Source organism: Thermobia domestica, chromosome 18, assembly GCF_964235325.1.
Source record: "Thermobia domestica chromosome 18, izTheDome1.hap1.1, whole genome shotgun sequence".
NCBI classification, from domain to species: Eukaryota; Metazoa; Arthropoda; class Insecta; order Zygentoma; family Lepismatidae; genus Thermobia; species Thermobia domestica.
Genome location: NC_137471.1, coordinates 136,467,710 through 136,487,642, shown reverse-complemented (window position 1 = coordinate 136,487,642; position 19,933 = coordinate 136,467,710). Strand labels below are relative to the sequence as shown.

General features: G+C 33.9%; 1 protein-coding gene across 2 annotated transcripts in view; it reads right to left on the bottom strand.

Annotated features, from left to right (window-relative positions):
- LOC145675647 (uncharacterized) overlaps positions 1 to 19,933 on the bottom strand; it is a 920,247-nt gene that overhangs the window by 89,445 nt on the left and 810,869 nt on the right. For both annotated transcript variants that reach the window (XM_081746206.1, XM_081746207.1), the window contains exons 12-14: positions 10,197 to 10,455; positions 3,338 to 3,552; positions 611 to 874 (exon numbers count right to left, since the gene is read on the bottom strand). In XM_081746206.1, the coding sequence (XP_081602332.1) occupies positions 611 to 874; positions 3,338 to 3,552; positions 10,197 to 10,455 (738 nt within the window). The remainder of the gene's footprint in view (positions 1 to 610; positions 875 to 3,337; positions 3,553 to 10,196; positions 10,456 to 19,933) is intronic.

Genomic DNA, 19,933 nt, shown 5'->3' with positions numbered 1-19,933 from the left:
ATACAAAGTCTGTTTTATCAATTTAAAGCAGTATTTTGAAAAAAGCCCAAAATTTCCGAAGCAAAAAAGCAAAGCAGAAAAAACCGAGTTTTTTTCCAAAAAAGCCGGTTTTTTTCCGAGCCCTTGCATCTCTACTTCATGATAAAGATAAAATTCCTGCTGTTTTATTTTTTGAAGCTAACAGAGTGACTCCAGTGAATGTGCTACTTAATACAGTTAACAGTTCTGAGATTGACAGTCACGCCAGCGAATTTGCTACTTTAAATTTGAAACTGACAGAGCAAATACAGTGAATGTGCTACTTTATACTTTTGAGACCGACAGTCACACCAGCAAATGTGCTACTTTACACTTTCAGACTGGCAAATTACGTCACAGAATGTGCTACTTTATATTTTGAGACTGAAAGTCATGCCAGTGAATGTGCTACTTTACTTGACAGAGTTACTTCGATATATGTGTTACTTTACACTTAGAGATTGACGGAACCAATCCAGTGAATCTGTTCTATTCATCACAGTCACTTCAATGAATCTAATACTCTATTTTAAGTCTGTCTCACAGTCACAACATTAATATAACGTCTTGTACGAAATTTTAAACAAATTACCTGTTCTGTAAATGGCACGAAATCCTCTTCCCTTAGGCCGAGAGCCAGTAGTTAAGTGAACAATTAATGATGCTCCATCTGATAGAAATACACCATCTGTCACTTTGTCTGCGGACTGAAAGGGACGAAATGGTTTCGTTTCACCACCAAGATCTATCTCCATCATTGTTCTTGGTTCATTTTTAACACCGGGTTGGAACTCTGAACTGATATCATCCATCTCAACATCGAAGTCTATAAATTCCAACCATACACTGCGGCCTGCTGTAAAAATTAAAAAAAAAAAAAAAAAAGTTAGTGATGTGAACGTAACTGAAAACATTTTGGGAAAAACAATTCCGTGCTACAAAAGAAGTGATATTCAGCCATATGATCTATTGCAGCAATGCATTGTATGTAAACGAATAATAATATAGACCACATACATAGACAAGGTGTCCCTTAATTGGTGAGCATAAATTAAAGAGGGGTGGTATGTCAGAAGGACTTGACAGAAGCGAGGAAACAGAAAACCTAAGTGAAAACTGGTCCGCGTCATAAGATCAAAGTCAAAAGGACTTGGGTCAAAACAACCCTGAGTCAATGAGCTTGAGACAAGTGGTTGTGCGTAATAAAGCCAGAGTCATAATGACCCCACTTCATAATAGTTGTACTCAAAAGTGTCCCATGTCAGAAAGTTTCAAGTAAAGAAGGCCGAATAACATCCAAATCGACTCGAGTCAAAAATACTAAGATGATGAAAAAATTCGCATCAAAGCATAAGAGTCATTCTAACTTTAGACTTTTTCGTTCTGTTCTTCCAAGTCAAATTATTTCATTTGACTTCACACTATTTTCTTCTGTGACAAATGACAACAAATAGGTGATACAAGAATAGTGTTATTCTTTGGTTTTAAACCGAGAGGGGAAAAAATCAGGAAATGATGTTAAAGCTCTATTATTATTATTATTATTATTATTATTATTATTATTATTATTATTATTATTATTATTATTATTATTAAGTATTCTGCCTGTTGAGAAGTTCTGGGACTAATGAGTTTTTTTTTTTCACCCAAAATTTTCTTCCTCTTTTAACTCCCAATATTTCCTTCTATTCTCGAACAGCTGTGTTCTTCTTCCTTTTCCTGGCTTTTCTTTCATCTTTTCTTCTATGGCGGTATGAAGAAGACAATTTCTTTGCAAGATGTGTCCAATTCAATTGGCTTTCCTACAAAAGATGCCGGCTAGAAGTGTTCTCTTCTCTCCTATCTGTTTCAAAACTTCTTCATTTGTTACTCTCTCTCTCTCTGTCTCTTTTATCTTCATCTTCCTCACAACATCACATTTGAAGCTCTCTAAATATTTCTTTTCTAACGTCCTTAGTATCCGAGTCTCTGAACCATACAGTCTAATGCTCCATATAGCTACAGCACTTGACCAACTTTTTCCTTCGTCCAATATTATGCTTGCTGGTTAACATTGATCTTTTTTTGTTTAATGCTTCTTTGGCTATGGCAATTCTTGACCTCTTCTCTTTGGTGCAGTAAATGTTTCTCGTCAAGATACTTCCCACCAACTTCTTCAAGTTCTCTTTCTTCTACTCTGACCAATAAGGGCGCGTTTCCACGGGATATTCTTATGACTTTCAATTTTTTGATGTTGATTTCCTTTCCATACAGTTTCCCAGTGTCAACTATTTTGTCGATTACCTCCTGTAGTCCTTCTTCGGTTCGAGTTATAATAAGTGTATCATCTGCATACCTGATCTTGTTAATGATCTGACAACCAACCTTGAAACCTCCACTTCCCATTAATGCTTGCTTCATTTAACATTCACTGTAAATGTTGAATAACTGGGGCGACCATTCCAAAATAAAAACATAATCGCTCAATCAGAGTTTTCTTTCCCGTAACGTTCTCTATTACACCAGCTTTGTTTATTGTGTACTATAATTAGCAAATACACTAATCGCTGGGCAAGCGAACTGATTTTTTTTTAAATATATAAAACTAATATCATTTAATTGTTATACTGAGAAGCTGGTGGAGTTAGTGTGAGGTGTTGCTGAAATTGATCACATAACTAGACTGTCAAGAAGACATCCGTAGAAATTAGACTTCGTCATCAAATTGTGTGGTACGTTCTGAAAAATTAAAACGCTGGTTGTTAGGTGACATGTATAGAGAGCCAATGATGTAATGGTAGAATTTTTGGTGGGTGTACATTGAATATTTCCAAAAATATTTCCATATATCTTAGTTCTTTCTTAAGGTGAGTATACGATGGACTTTAAAAATGTTGGTGGGCACATTCCGTATACTCCAGTATATATATGTCCCATTATATTCCTGCAGAGATCCATCGGTTGTACAGGTAATATTGGGATATACAACTCGCCAGAAATGAGCACGGTTGAAAGAACCCATTCGAGGAACATGTTTCCAGATATTCCATTCTTGCTACACCATTACACCATTTAGGGAGAATGACTACCGAAACAAACAAACAAATAAACAAAAAAAAAAAAAAAAAAAAAAAAACAAAAAAAAAAACACTTTGTTAATAGCAAACGACTGTTACCATATGTTTAGTTATTGGACTCTGTCTTGACGGTTGAGAAATATTATTGTACTGTTAATAACATATGCATTGTACCATCTGGTAATCTCGAGTAAGCAAACAACACATTTCTAACAAATAAGACATGATATTGTGTAAATAACAATAGCAGATCATCAACTTACTTGGTGCCAATATTGTCGTGGCACAGTCCAGATGGCTAAGTAGGAAATCAGGATAGTTTGGACTTTGCAAAATACCTTCTTTGGCTGTTAAAGTTTGAGAGGGACAACCAGAGACATCTACAGCTTCCCACTTAGCTTCAAATCCAGATCCTACTACGGAGTAATCAGAACGGAACCTCAGAAGAGCTACATTTGTGTCCGAGACAAAGGTAAATCTGCGGAAAAGAAAGAAAGACTAGATTAGATTAATTTCTGGGTTCGTAGTTAAAGAACACACATTGTAAATGCTTGGAATCTTTGACTACGATGAACTCAATACCTAAACTTAAGATGAGACATTGGTATGTTTCAGTGGCGTATTTAGGATTTTGTTTGGGGGCTATTGTCCACCAGAGTTTGAGAATTAAATATATATCATATTTCAATTTATGCATAAATTGAAGTTTTAATGGCAAGAATTGCAGACTGGTGAATCTTATGTGACATGTTACGCACAAAAATTTAGCAGTGAATCTAAACCTTTTATTCTATTCATAGAAGAAAAAGGAACCATCCTCTTGGCCTACCTAATTTCCCGGGCTACTTATTCCCTCCCTCTTGATTTTCTTTAATTCAAACATTTACCTTTCTTTATAGCTAAACGATGTAAATATTCCTTTGCTATAATAACTAAAGTCCCGTCATGTTGATATCTGTGCAAGTTGGTGTGCAACACCAGTTTCGTTTATCAGCTCCTCTTAGTTTTGGTGTTACTGACGACGGCCGACAACTATAAAGGTTGAAAGTATGAAAGGAGAAACGAAAGAAAGTAACAACTAAGGAAAAGAAACAGAAGAATAGAATGGACGAAAGAGAGAAGAAAAACAACGCAGTTCCTACATGGAATGGAACTTGACAAATACAGTATTATTTCTGAACAAAGGGCACAAGAAAATTGAAAGTTAATTAAATTCTTAGAAATGGTAAGAAGGATTATTGTTGTACGTGGAATGCAAAAAACTAATAAATTTATTTCGAGGGCGGGGCTTGAGCCTGATAGCCCCCCAAAATACGCCATTGATACATTTATAAGAAATAAATATGGTAATATCATTTTTATTTTTTTTTTTCTATGAATGCCATCATGTTTGAAAGATTGATTCAGGAGTGCACTCAAGCAGGACTCCCCCAAACTTCGAAACTCGATTCACTTTTCTTTTCTTTTTTGTTTTTAAACTATACTTGTTTAGCAGAGAAATCATTCACGTAGCCTAAAGATTTTGATCTTACACTTCATTTATATTCTTTCTTTCCTGATAAAAACAATCTAGTTCTATCATTTTCCCTGAGAATATAGATGACAGTCTTTAACAATTGTTTATCGGTTTTTGGGGAGTACAATAACATTGATTCAATACTTCATAGATAGTAGCGTACGCAGAAATTTATTTCAGGAGGGGTCCAAATTCAACATGAGGATATTTTATATTAAAATTCGTAAAGTTGCCCCTAAACTTAGGCTAAATTTACACAAAAGTAGAAATTTCGGGAGGGGGGTCTGAACCCCCAGGACCCACCCCCTGCGTACGTCCCTGTTCATAGACCTAGTATTTCGTAGTATTGGACCCACCCAAACTTAGGACTCCTTCGAAGATAAATTTTGGGTTCTCACATGAAGTAACTCAATCATTTAATATGTTTGATTGACTTTCTGCCTATATATATGTGTGTGTGTGTGTATAATCAGATTTTATGGAAAAGAGTCAGGAAGGGCCATCAAATATTGTACCGTCAATAGCAAAAGTAATTTCCCCTGACTGCTATAACTCCATTAGGTCAGATACAGTACTTTTGCGGGTATCACAGATAAGATCTAATTTACATGTAGAAATTCAACCAAAAGACGACAGTTAGTAAGCCCGTGAAAAGTTGAAATAGGCTTTTGCTGTGCAGTTGATGCAGGAGAAATTTCTCCAATTTATGATTAATCAATAGAGGCTGGATGTTTAGGCATTAAAAACCTGGAAAATAGGCGGACAAATTGGCACTTAAAATTTTAAAAAATAGGCAATAAAATAGGTACCAAAATGTAACTCGAAATGATGAAGATAAATACTCAATACAATTTAAAAAGTAAATTTAAGTCATATATAATGTTCAAAGAATATAGAAAAATGAAATGAAATGAAATCGTTAAGTTTTACATCCCAGGGATATGCCGGTTAGGCTAAAGGAGACGGTGATGATGGAAAACGAATGAAATGAAGAAAGTGGGAGGAAACGGGAGAACCCCGAGAAATCCTACGAGCACGGTGTTTGTCCACCACAAGGTCCACAGGCGCGAGCTGGGATCTAACCAGGGATCCCAAGCACCTTAGGTGAACGCTCTACCACTGAGCCACTGCGCACCCTCAAAGAATATAGAAACATGCCTGTTTGTTAATATCTTCTCTTAATATATATATATATATATATATATATATATATATATATATATATATATATATATAACGAAGCTTGATATGCATTCCTTGTATATATTTTATATATAGCTTGTATTACATAAATTATATATTTTCCCAATGAAGTCTTATTTTTAAGAAAATGTATAGAATAGGCAACATTAGATACTAAAGCAATTATTTAGGTAGCATGGGGCGAAATAGGCAAAATAGGCAAAATAAAATTGGCTTAAATTGAAATTATAACCTTCCATATTAACTTTGAAACTTTATTTTTTATCTATTATAATATTAAAGAATAGGTATTTTGACTAACATCCGGTCTCTATTAATCACTATTGCTTCGAGCGTGTCGCCCAATGAGTGCCATATATCTACGATATTATAGTTCGTTGTGTGTATGATGTATTATTTTACTATATTCTGCATGTGAAAAAAATATTTTTAAAATACTGATTACACATGAATTAGAAAATGGTTGAAATTAATTAAAAATATCAAATCTTAAACAATTGAAGGAAGTAAATCTGTAATTTTTATCTCCATTTATGGACCTATTCCAATTATGTGTCTGTGTTGTCATTCAAAAATCTCTTTCTTTCTCCACATGAGATCTTGTATATCACACTGAATATAGATTGAGATTGAAATTGTTAAAAATTTCAGACCTCCCTGGATTCGAAGCCAGGATGCTGAGGAATCCAGGAGCTCGTGACCCATTACATCAGTGATAGGCTTAACTTATACCAGGTGAAGAATACAGTTCTAACGAGAACTTCATATTTTCACTAATCTCATGTCTCATATCTCATATTCTGTTTCGTTATTGGCTTTTAGTATGTAATAACTATTTCTTTGTATCTTAGTTATTGACGTGTCCGATTCATACTCGTCTTTCTTCAAGTTTGATGTATGACTAAGGATGAAAATGAAATGAAATGAAATTATTTCAATTGTTTCAGCATCATAATTGATTAAATTTTCATCGTGCATTTTGATTATTCGATCCAACTAAATAGAACTTCAAAATTCAAAAATAAATTGAAATAGTAAAATATTAGCACATACTTGTGATTACTAAATATAGTTTTAAGTTTGGTGTAGGGTTCCTACTGATCTGGAGAATTCTATTTCCCTGACTTCTCCCTGACTTTTGGCAGGAAATTCCCTTACTTTCATGACAGGTGTCGAATGATGTTGAATATAAATGAGGAATAAATAACGGTGAATATTTATATATGAGAATATTTATTCTATAGAGACAAATAAAAATCAATTGCTCACACGTACATTCCACTTACCTCCCATAAAAATCTGAGCAACGTCCCATACTGTGGTCATTAATATCTACCCACACAAGTCTGATGGTATTATAATAGTTGCCTAAGCTGAAATTGGTATGCAATTAATGTTAGAAAAAAATATATTTTATAAAATTTCCCAGATTTCCAGTCTTTTTCCTGAATTTCCCTGACTTGTACCATTTTCCCTGAGTTTTCCTGACTTCCCTGATCAGTAGAAACTCTGTATTTACAGAAATATTTTAGGTTTTGCATGCATGTTGAAGCCCGAATTCTATTGAATTCTTGAGATTCAGCGTCTGTTGTGGCCCACAACCTTTTAGAAAAAGAAAACAGTTAAGACAACACGAAAAAGTTCGAAATAATAAAAAAAAAAATGTGAAGTTTAAATATTCGAAAGAGTAATGAAAAATACTGAATATTACAAAGGATTTTAAAAAAAAAGAAATCGAAAGAGTAACAAATGTAGAAGCTTTGGAAAGATAAAAAATAAAGTACAAATTAACATCGTTCATGAGACTAAAATTACAGGTCTCTACTCTCTTAAAGATTTCGTGATAGTGATAATCCGATTTCGACTGGCAAAGAATATCAATTTCTGTAGAAAGGGTTGTGTTTTGTCTCATCTCGTGGGCAACCCGAATACAAAGTTTAGAATTAATAAGAATTAGAAAGCTCCAAAGAATAATAATAATAAAAAAAAAACAGTAAGTACAAAAGAACAATTTAAAGAAACTACGAAATTCAAAAGTATAATAAAAGATGGAAGGTTCAAACGAGTAATAAAATAACTAAGGCTAAAATACGGGGCGTTTCAAAATAAATATCGGGGTTTTGAGGCTTTGTACTATTTATTACAATTAGCTTACATATGAAAGAGCAACTCAAGTTTTGTACGAACCTTTTGCATGCACTGTTTCCCTCTGTCTGTCGTTAAAAAGCGCTATAGTAGCAAAGATGGCAACTAGTAAGCAGAAAGCATTTTGCAAAAGATTGAATCTGTAGTTACAGTGCACCGTGCTTTCCGTATTAAATTCAATTGCAATCTACCGACTGATAATAACATCCGTACTTAACAACATCTGTTTGAAAACGCCGGCTGTCTGTGCAAAAGTAAGAATACGGGACGGCCAAGAGTGACTGAAGAACGTGTTGAACGAGTGAGAGAGTCTTTTACGCATAAACTCCGAGAAATCAAATCGGAAGGCTGGTCATGAATTAGCAATTCCAGTGATGTCTGTGTGGAGAATTTTAAGAAGATTGAAGAATTTAAGAAAGAGAATTGAAGCAGTTGTAAAAATTACTGCAAATACACTGATCAAGGTTTGTTAAGAAGTCGCCTATCCACTCGATGTGTACACAGATAAAAATCCGTTCTCCGGACAGCGGTATATTGTACAAATATACAGTATCCTCTTGCTTCCTATAGAAATCAGTACGGAGCATACATTATACGTATGCTACATAGGCACTGCCCTTAGTTGTTACATCATGCCGTTGCAGGATGTCTGACATCTAACAGTTTTCCGTATATCAATGCATATACTTATGTTACATTCGTCAGCTATATGCTATACAGGATTGGCAAAAAACATGGTTTTTATTGAAAAAACAAAAAAAACAGTTTTTTTTTGTTTAAACCAGGTTTATTTGGTTTAAATAATTTGTCCTATATATTCATATCATATATGGACAGAAATAAGTTTGTTTTGCCTTGATGTTATTATGCAACAGCCGGGTTATGCTGGAAGAGGTCACATAAGCTTAAAGCGGAATAAAAACTGCTTCTCGAGTTACATCCGAGAGAAATTGTCCTCCATTCGAACTCGGAACCAGGACTAATTAGCCACAAATGCGATACGTCTGCCGACTCACTCACGAAGGAATCCTGATAAAAATACATTGTACTGATCTTTACATGCTTCTTAATATAACTGTCAAGAGTCATTTCAGAAGGACATAAAGATAAACAGTTGCACAAGTGAAACCATTATACAGAATTACATATAGACAATTTCAAAGTACTACGGAGTACAGAAGAACTAATTTAGTTCAAGTTAGTTAACAACGACTTTTATTGGTCCAAATTAAAGAAATACAACGACTTAATTTGCATATCAGTAAGAAAAGTGAATAAAGATACGAATTATTTGAGTCCACTTTGGCTCAGACTCATTTATACATAAATAGATACCAAACATACTTTTCATATCACTAAATGCCTCTCCTGGAGTCTGTATGACCCCCCTCCCCCACACACAGACAAAAAGTACGGCATTTCGATGTATTTTATCAATAGTAAACATTGAAACGAAACAATACTTAGAATTTTTCTTTGATTGCAATTACATAACAATAATAACTACAAAAAAATAACAAAACAAACATTTATAAACTTATATTAAAAAATTTGCTTTTGTAGTATAATCTTTTTGAGTAATGAATGCGGAATTTAGGTCTGAATATAATACGAATAATATACGGAAGTGAAACGTGATAACCCACAAATATGTGTTCATCAAGATTTTACAAACACTTACACTTTTACGAACAGTTTTCGTTTTTTGGTTTAAACCAGCCAACCCTGATGCTATATACGTCAATTTGTATGTGAGATTCTGACCGCCTACGTTGTTTCATACAGAAAGTACGTATAGACGGAAGACTTATACAGAAAGTATTATAAAACATTCATTTTCAGTTATACGTCTGCTGTACGTTAAGTCCAAAAACTACAGGAATTACGCATGTGACCTATCTTTTTAAGTACGCCACCTACATTTTTTCTCCAGTGTACCATATGACAAATGGTTCTCATATGGAACACCTGTAGCAAAAACTGTTGTAGTTACTCTTTGATTTGATATGTTATTTATAATTATACGTTAAATGTAATAAAAATTACAAAACCTTAAAAACCGGACATTCAGTTTGATATACCTTGTACATCTGAAGTCACTGAATATATACATACACTGTTTACTCAGGGTAACTTGTTAGAATATATTTTCTAAAGACGACTCTGTAGAATATGGCTTGAAGTTGGTGTACCAAGCGTCAGAAGCAGCTATGCATAACACATCAAGGAAAAAATATATATATATCTTGTTTGCTTACCTTTCCATATTCGTGTGATGCGATCCACAATATCGTCTTTCAGGCCATGTTTCTCCGCTGCGAAGTGAGACAAAATCGTACAAACATTCATCTTGTTGTTCTAAGTCCAATTTTGTGAATCGCACAATCACTCTCGTTCGTTCTGGTCCCATCAATTTCACCCAATAATCCAAGTGATTGTTGTAATTGTTGGGGAAATTTGGAGAAGTGACAACACCACTAGTTCCGTTTATAGTTCTGTTCAGATTATTTCCTGATGCTGAAAGAAATAAACAAAAGTAACCTATTAATAAAACAAGAATTTTGTAAGACATGCACCATGTAAACTAACGCTAGATTTCTGCACACATGTTCAAAATGACTCCATGGAACGAAAAAGCAATGAATTGCACAGAGAACAACAGAGGAAAGAAAACATACAGTAATTACAAATAATCAAAGAGATATTACAAACAGTTCATGAAGTAGAGATTTTCACAAAGCAGATACCATATGCAATGTGACAAGAGAAAAGTGACAGTATATGTAATGTATCTTTCATCAAACACCAGTATACATACACACATCCCTCCAGTATACAATCAAAAAATGAATCCTTGAGGAAAGATTTCCACTCGTTCACAGTAGTCACGATGTCACGTTTCTTCCTTCCAGTACTACCTTTGTTTTAAAAAACATCCCCATACTTTGATTTAGAAAAGTGACAAATTTATTGCTCTAGAAACGTGGTCTCCGATGTGTTAAAATTAAAGAAGGCTTCTAGTGGTTTTCACTTTGAAGGTATTATGTAAATCCCGATCATCATCATCATCATCATCACCATCAGTATTCTGCTGTTGCTGACAGATCACATGTTTCAACTGAGAAGCTTCCATGCTCCAAGGTCTTCCTCTAACCTCTTCGTCTTCTCTGTTTTGATATTGTCCAATAGTTATAGTCTCCTTCGCTCACCTCCCTTCTTTTCTACCACCATATTTTCTAGCACGTCGCTGATGATAGAGTTCCTTCTTAGTCAATGTCCCAACCAGTTTTTCTTTCTCTTATTAATACAGCTGACAGCTCTTCTTAATAATATCTACAATTGTTCTCTTCTCCCTAACCATTTCTAACACCCTCTCATTCGTCTTCTGCTCGACCGAGCTAATTATTCCCATTCTTCTCCACACCCACATTTCGAAAGCTTCCAGTCGTTTTTCATCACTTTTGCGTAATGTCCGTGTTTCTGACCCATACAGTACAATGCTCCACACGAAGCATTATATAGCTCTTTTTCTCAACTTTTTATTCAAGGTTGATTCTCGGCGGAAGCTTATGTGGTTCGGATTTCACGTTAATCAGTAGGTCTACGTTTCATATAGCCTCGCTGCTGAACGGAGCGTTAAACTCATAAGCAACTCAACTCTTTATTCAAAGTCTCACAAAATAGTATTTTCTTCCTCCTAAAGGTTTCTTTCACCATTCCTATCCTTGCTTTTGTTTCACCTTCACACTTCATATCACCAATAATATCACCCAGGTGTCGAAAACTGGTCATCTGTTCTATTTTCTCCCCTTTTACTTCTATATTTCACACCGACAGCTTCGTTCCAATCACCATGGCTTTTGTCTTTCTAACATTTACTTTTATCTCATATTCTTCACAGCAGTTTTCTAAAGTTTTCTAACATTTTATTGATTTTCTTTTCAGATTCCGCAATAAACGCCATATCATCTGCAAACCGTACACCTTCTACTGAAATGGCGTCTTCAATTTGTAGGCTCTTTTTTCACTATCTCTTCTAGATAGATATTAAATAATGTAGGCGAGAGACAGTATGGGAGGCATAAATATTACAGGAAAAATAACGACGAATTACATAATAAAATATTCATTATATGTCTTACATACAAAATTACTGAATATAATGTTATTTTTCTTTTTACTTTGTACAAAGAATTCGAGGTATTCAAGAAGTGGAAAACAACATTGATATTGTCAACACTGCTGAACTATTTTTCTTTCAATTTGATTTTCTAATCAACTCTGTAAAAGTCACTCTGTTACTTACAAATTAATATACGAAGAGTGTAATTGAAATTGATACATGATAATACTTGCGTTTGTAATGTACCATTACAGTTGAAAGTAATGGCAACTTTTTTTTACGCACCCTGTACCTAGTAATTTTTTTTTTCAATTTCGGTTTAGTTACACAATTTATTTACTCTCTTTACTCCGAATTAAATATAATGAATCGAAAGGTTTCATTAGTAACCATATTCCCACTGAATAATATATTTTCCATATTCTCACTAGTCCATAGTCACTTTCAGATCCGGTTACATCTGGATTTGCCAAATTTCTATTTGTTTTGTAATTTCCGCGGCTAAAGTTTTCGTTCTGATTGGAGGAATTCTCCTACCTCTGGCTTTTTCGGCGCAATGTTATCATAATAATAAAAGACGATTCTACGAGCACAGCCGTGAACAGCATCTACTCTATATTTGCTGGTAAGGACTTAAATTTTTAGTGAAAATCCATTAAAAATCAGATTAAATGCCGTAGTAAACGCCATAAGATTATATAGGAGCCTGTAAACCTATACTTTAGCTGAAAGAACTGCAAAACCAAGGAGAAATAACAAATTCCGGATTTCTGTTTACTAGGAAGCCATGTTTGCTGCCCAGCTAGAATAGACAGAGTGAAATAGTGACTTTACTTTCTTTTTCTTTCAAACCATAGATTTAGTTAGGGATTAGGGGAAATACGACCTGTTTTCGTATATTCTATAGTGTATATTTTAAATGTGATTTTTTTTTTTTTTTGGTAAGTGTCTGTATGTAATAGGTTTTGTAACACTAACTATCATAATGGCAGCTTAAGCTAGCGTAAAAGGGCTCCTATCCCCTTTTCCAAATTGAACCAGTTCTAGCGTGGGAATGGGTTAGTTATTGTTTGTTTTAGGGCCTTTTCCCCTTTCAGGGGAAGGGTTCCTTAATAAATCTCGTTAAGGTGCCCTCAGGGCATCAATCTTTAGCAATCATTATGTAAACCTGTTTCAAATAATTGGTCAGGTCAATTGGACCTAGGGTTACCCTTCTCATTTTGCCCCCCTAAATTAAATAGAGCCAACTCTATATACCAAAAAGGAGTATTTTTCTTCAATATGCATGTAATTCAATGGTGTTTGTTTAGTTAATAGTATTTATGTGTAGTATTTATAGTGGTGTGTAGTTCGTAGTTCTGTGTGAGTGTGTGAATTTTCGGTATGGACAGTGTATAAATATGCAGTAGTTTAATACCATTTGTCTAACTCAAAGCACAATAAACGAGAGTAAATATTAGATTTCTGATTAATGAGTACAAGTATATATTTCAGTACACGGTAAATTATGCCTCCACTACAGCGCCATAGTGCCTGTTTTCGCTAATCAATTGTTTGTTGACATTACGACATCGCATGACTTAGTGATCTAGATTGTTTGATTTTGGCCATTTATTCTCAAATTACATCCCGTGGACATGGTTTTCGGTTCAGATGAGTATACATTCATATAAGACAGCATGAGATCTTACTGTACTGAAAATTTCAGCTTGCTAGGTCCAGTAGTAATTGAAATATCCACTGAAATAAAGAATACCTATTTTCTTAATAGAAGTAAAGCCCATATGCTGTTACTGTTTATTTCAAAATGTAGTATTAAATTCTCTTTTCCCGTGGCTGTAGAAAAATTCCATTCTTGCTTTAGTTTTATCAACAAATCAGAAATAGATTAATCGTTGACAATTTAACTTTCAGTGAATACACGTATGATTTTTTCTTTTTAACTGCGAAGTAAATACAATTTGGGTGCTTCGAAACAAAGAGTACGTGGTTCGATGAATGTTATCGTGTAGTAGTTTGAGCGTGATAGATTGTGATAATTATATATTTATTACTGTGTAATGTAAATATGTGTATGGCCTGCGTGTAAAATGTATGAAATAGGGTGTCTATAAAATATTACTTCGCGCGAAAATTAGTAAATAATAATTAAATGTAATGATATATTAATAATATGATATAAAATATGAATGAGATGATATGACACCTATATTTAAATGGATAGGCCTAGTGTATGTTATATAGTGAAAATATGAATACGTTTACTAAAAAAAAAAATCTCTCGCGTTTTGACTTTTACACCAGTACATTCATCCAACCGAGTTTGCTACTTGGATAGTAAATTGTAGTTGGGAATTGTGTGTTACTTCGCATTTAAGTACCTCATACTAACAGCCCCGGATCTTAAGCCTTTCAACAGATAGGGTAGCATCATGTGGGAATTACTCCTAAAGGTTGACAGAAATGATAATTAAGAAAACTAACTGCTATATTCTGTGATCTTCGAAAAGTACAGGTTCTGTCATTTGTACCTTTAACATTCATTGCCTCTCCGAGATTTTTTTCTTTGTTGCTTACCTTATTTATTTATTATGCAGTGCTCATATAACTCAGTTCGGACTATCCGATTAAATCAACTGCTACTAAATTAATATTTATGTCATTCCCGTACCCGGGCATCGACCCCTCCCCCTTGAATATTTTCGTTTTCTTTTTTCAGTTTCCAAACTAGATAGTGATGGAAATTAATCGATGCCTCAGAATTTAGCGCATTCTGCGAAGGGGAGCTATCGGTGAAGTTTGGCAATAGAAATCACCGATCCAAAATTCAGTTTATTTAATTTTTTTTTATTTTGACAAATTCTCATTAGGAATATCTTAGCTATTACTCTAATTTCATTACTATTCTGGAATCTTCTAGTTTCCAAGAGGTCGGATGATTTTTTTTTCTTTTGAAATTCTAAATTAACGCCGTCTCCAACCTTCCGGAGGATTTCCGGTATCTGCAAGGGTGTTGACCGGATACGGTGAGTGGTGGGATTTCCCTAAAGCCTTTGTCTTTCCGAAAATCCCATCGGGGACACAGATTTGTCTCATTTTTGCAGAGATCTTTTATCGGCTATTTATTTGGTAAGCCGAACCCTTTTTGGCATAAAAGAGAATATTTGGTTCTAGTATGTTGTATACGTAAATTCGACCACTTATCTTTCGTAGTTGTAGTGTTCTGTCTTCTCTCTCTTTACCTATTCTTCTTCTACTTCTCCTCTAGAGTTATTTTTTAATTTTTCAATCTCCCCCCCCCTGTTTCTGAAACTCATGAAAACATACAATATTCATATAACTTATTTCGATCGTATGTACTAACTGAGACATCGAGGGATGCAATTCGTGGAGGTATTGCAGCACATCTCAGGACCATCTTTTCGCGATATTCAATCCCCACGGGAGAAACTGACGAGAAGGTACACTATGCTTTCAGATTCCTAGAAACTTATTTGTTATTCATTGATCGTACAACTTATACCCATTGACGACTGATTTTTGGTTTTCTTTCTATTGATTGGTCATATAGTGTGTATGTATTAGTAGTTTGGGCCCACTAGTTTCGAATAACCTTGATTTTTTCTTTCTCTGTATATACATCTATATATATATGTACTTACATAGTTTGAAAAGTTACGTGCCTGCTCTATTTGTTGTATTTCCACCTCTTATGTCAACTTATTAAATAACACCAACTATTTCTTTATATGCGGATCCTTAGTAAATTGAGAATGATTATTGATTATCGGGTTTACATATAAAGTACAATGTTGCAACCTTATGAGGGAAAAAAGTGAATTTTGATAGTCAGGGTTTTTGTTTTGTCTTTGAGCCAATAAAATATGAATACTTGTTGAATATAAACGGTTATGTAGAATTTAAATGTCGACGAAATACTAAGATGGATATTAAAGTGAAATTTATTATATTGAGTAATATGAATATATATATATATATGCGAGTATGTATGTGAAGGGCTCGGTATTTACCCTGGTGGTTTTAGGTTGCCATAGATTTTTGACACCCGATATTGACCTACTATTTGTGATATACAGTATTACCGCGTAAATTGTAATAAATGACATTTTGTTGAGTTGTTATTGATGTTTGTGACTATTACAGTTGAATATCATGTTAAATACTGCATGTAAATAAAACAAGTAGCAGGTCGTAAGAAAAGTAAAAATAACCCTAATCCTTATCCAAATTCATTTTGCGAGATCAGTGAAATTAGTAAGCTACGAAACAGTGTGCCCCACCAACGAAACTTCTATCAGAAAACTATGAAACAAATCCTTCCCCTACGATCGGAAACCTAACTATTCAGTGACTAGAATCTTTTGACTACACGATCTATATTAGAAGAAAAATTGGTGATCTTAAATTCAATGAACTGAAATTTGGTTAATAATTTAGTAATGTGAATACAGGAATATGGAAATATGTTCCCAATGTTTGGGACTGGACTCGATATTTTAAATCTTGATAAACTTTGAAATTTTATATCAAGTGCGTCAAGTGACGAAATGAGAAATTTATATATATATATAATATGAAGCAACTATTTGTCTGTAATTAAAACCAAAACGACTAAATACTCTCATGGACACAAATCATAGTGAATAAAGAGAGTTGAAAAAGGAGTTATTATCGACGTGAGAACAAAGACTCATAAAATTGTCGAAATGTCTCCTCTTGGGACAGAGACTCAATAAAATGCTACTAAAGTGCTTTTTTTTAAAGAATGATTAACCAATTATATTTTTTTCTTTCTTTTTCCCGCAATGATGTGTATTCATTGCATTGAATCTTAAATATATTGACCTTTGAATTTTCTTTTTTTTCCTTTATTTTTGTCTTTCGTCTTTTGTCGAATTTTTTTTTTATGTAATCCAACTTTTAATATCTCTAGAAAGAGAAATGTGTTATTTGATCTTGTTGAAAGTAACGGATTTCTGTGCATGCTTATGAAACATTCTTTTCATGTATTAATTTTTTCCTGTTATGTCAAACTAAGTTTTCTTTTATTGAAATGTAATAAATGTCTATAGAAATGTAGTTAGGTTAGTTTAATTCAACTAAATACCACCTGAAGTATACACTGTCCTGTATGAATGTGTGTGAGTGAAATGTAGGTTTAGTATTAAGTGCACCAAAATTATTTTGACATATATGTGTGACTTATTATAATTAATGGTAGTTGGCAATTAAAGTCATTGAATGTCAATACTAACTTAATTTAAGTTGGCTCTATGAAGGAAGTAAAAAGGACCAAAGTAGCCTGAACGAATGATCATCATGGGAGAACTGTGAAAGTCAAAATCTTCGACAAATATGTGCTACTCTAATTTTTTTTTCTTTCCTGTGGTCGATTCTAACATGCCATCAACTTCGTTGTTTGTTTTTCAAATATTGGATATTAGTCTAGAACTTCTGGAAATATTGAATAAACGGTTAAATTAAACTTTCTCATCTATCTCAGAGCTAGATTGGGATAATTCGGTAGTTGGGGTTAAATGGATCTAGGTCTGGGATGTATGGGTTAACATGTGTCTACCTTTGATCACCTTAATACCAAACATTCACCCAATAGCTATTGGAAATGATCCCAATTCGATAATTATTCACTTTTTCTTTACCATATTTCTCAAAATATCCAGAACAGTTTCCTCTTTATCACCTTCTTACTTTACCTCTTTCCTCTTCTATCTTCCTTTTCCTTTCTTCATCTTCTTCTTCTTCTATTTTTAATAAAACTGAAAAGGGGGTCGTGACTGGGAATTCTATATGTAATAAACACGGTCATGTATTTATTTTTATTTTCTTTAGAAGTCCGATAAAAAGTTTTCTCATTTCGATCGAACCTAGTATGTTCGAAATTAAGAAATGGATATTATATTCCAATATAATTAGACATAAGCTGATAGCTTCATGAACATCCCCACCAGGGGTGAAGGGTTCCCACTCACGACTTATTCCATGCATCACAAATGTTGCAGAGTCTTTTTTTTTCTTGCCCTTTAATCAGTTTTAGATTGACGAGCCATGACAGGATTCGTTGTTATGGAAACGGTGGTTTCTATTGCAACGTCCCCTTTTCACATTATGCATTGGAATCCAAGTATGTATTCAATTTCGATGGTTTCTAAGTCAAACAGTAATTTATTTGACCATTCATTTTCAGCTACAAGACATAGATCTACTGTTTGACATAGAAGCAGAATTACATGTGCTTCTACTGGGAATCGAACAGCAGGATTCCAATCCGAAATCGCATTTGTTAACCGTATATCTTCGAGAAACGTCAATATGGATGCAGTTCCGCAAAGCTATCGGAACCGAACTTACTGAATCTCCTCGAGCGTTCTCTGCTTTAAACATCCCTCCATGACACTGACCAAAACCCTTGATAAATATGACCTTTAGGCTGGTAACAATAATAGAAATTCATGTTTATGAAAAAATGAAATGAAATCTTTAATTTTTACGTCTCATGGTTATGCCCGCTAGGCTAAAAGAGACGGTGATGATGAGAAATAGTGGAATGAGGTAAATAGGAGGAAACGAGAGAACCCCGAGAAAACCCACGCACACAGTGTTGGTTCACCACAAAGTTCACTTGACGCGAACTGAGATCGAACCCAGGACCCCATGCACTAAACGTGAACACTCTACCAGTGAGCCACAGCGGCCCGAAAATTTCATGTTTATGTAAAATATTTCTTTGTAAAATTTAAAATTTTCTTTTTCTCCAGTTTGCTATTCTTTAGTTTCTGATGTTTTAGAGTTATATACTTGAATTAGTGTAACACTTACTTATTTTTCTGTGGTTTCGCATGCTTACTTTCACAGTAACAACAATTTCAGAATAAATCAGTTTAATTATTCACTTCTTACCACACCGATATCACTAAAAGCACGTTTTTTTTTCTATACAAAATCCGCTCTTATTAATATTTTCTGCCCTCTTTGAACAGCCTAATACTTTACAAATGTTTAAGTACTGTACTGTACATTTTAAAAAAAATATTACATAAAAGTAAGTTTAAAAACATATTGTACACAGTTTCATTTAATAATATCTAATTAATGATAATTTAAATTTAATAATGTCTATCTTAATTGCAGGAATCATAAAATTATATATATGACCCAGGGATTCTCAACTTTTTCTACTGGTGTCCTGAAATTGCAAATGGTTGAAATCTACTACAATTCCCACTTTTAACCCTCGCACTACCAATGGGGAGGGGGTACTTTGTGCCCACTACAATATGTTTTTTTTTTTTTTTTGTAATTACACTTTCAATCGTTTCTTTAAAACTGTAATATATATATATATATATATATATATATATATATATATATATATATATATATATATATATATATATAATTATTATTATTATTATTACTCAACATGTTTAGCTAAAGTATATATCTTACAGTGGTGCAAATTGAAAGTTAATGTGTCTCATAAATTTGTTATTTTAAGTTGGTGGGCACAAAGTACCAGCCGTTGGTAGGACATGTGACTGACATTTAGAAATGTCACTCCTAGATGGCAGTATAATAAATAGCTGTTAGTCTTATCCTTGTACCAGTCACTGTAGATTTTTGTGAGAATTTCTGGTTTGTTTCGTTTGCGAGATAAGTGTCTATACTTAATCTTAACAGGTGGGTACAAAATGACTCCTTCCTCCTTGGTAGTCTGTGTTGCAAAAAATTCCTAGGTAGTGCGAGGGTTGAGAGTCTTCATCCGGCGAAATAAAAATACCTAGTAGCCTAGTGGCTTTCCGTTTTCAGCTGTTTAGAAACGCGAAAATAAAT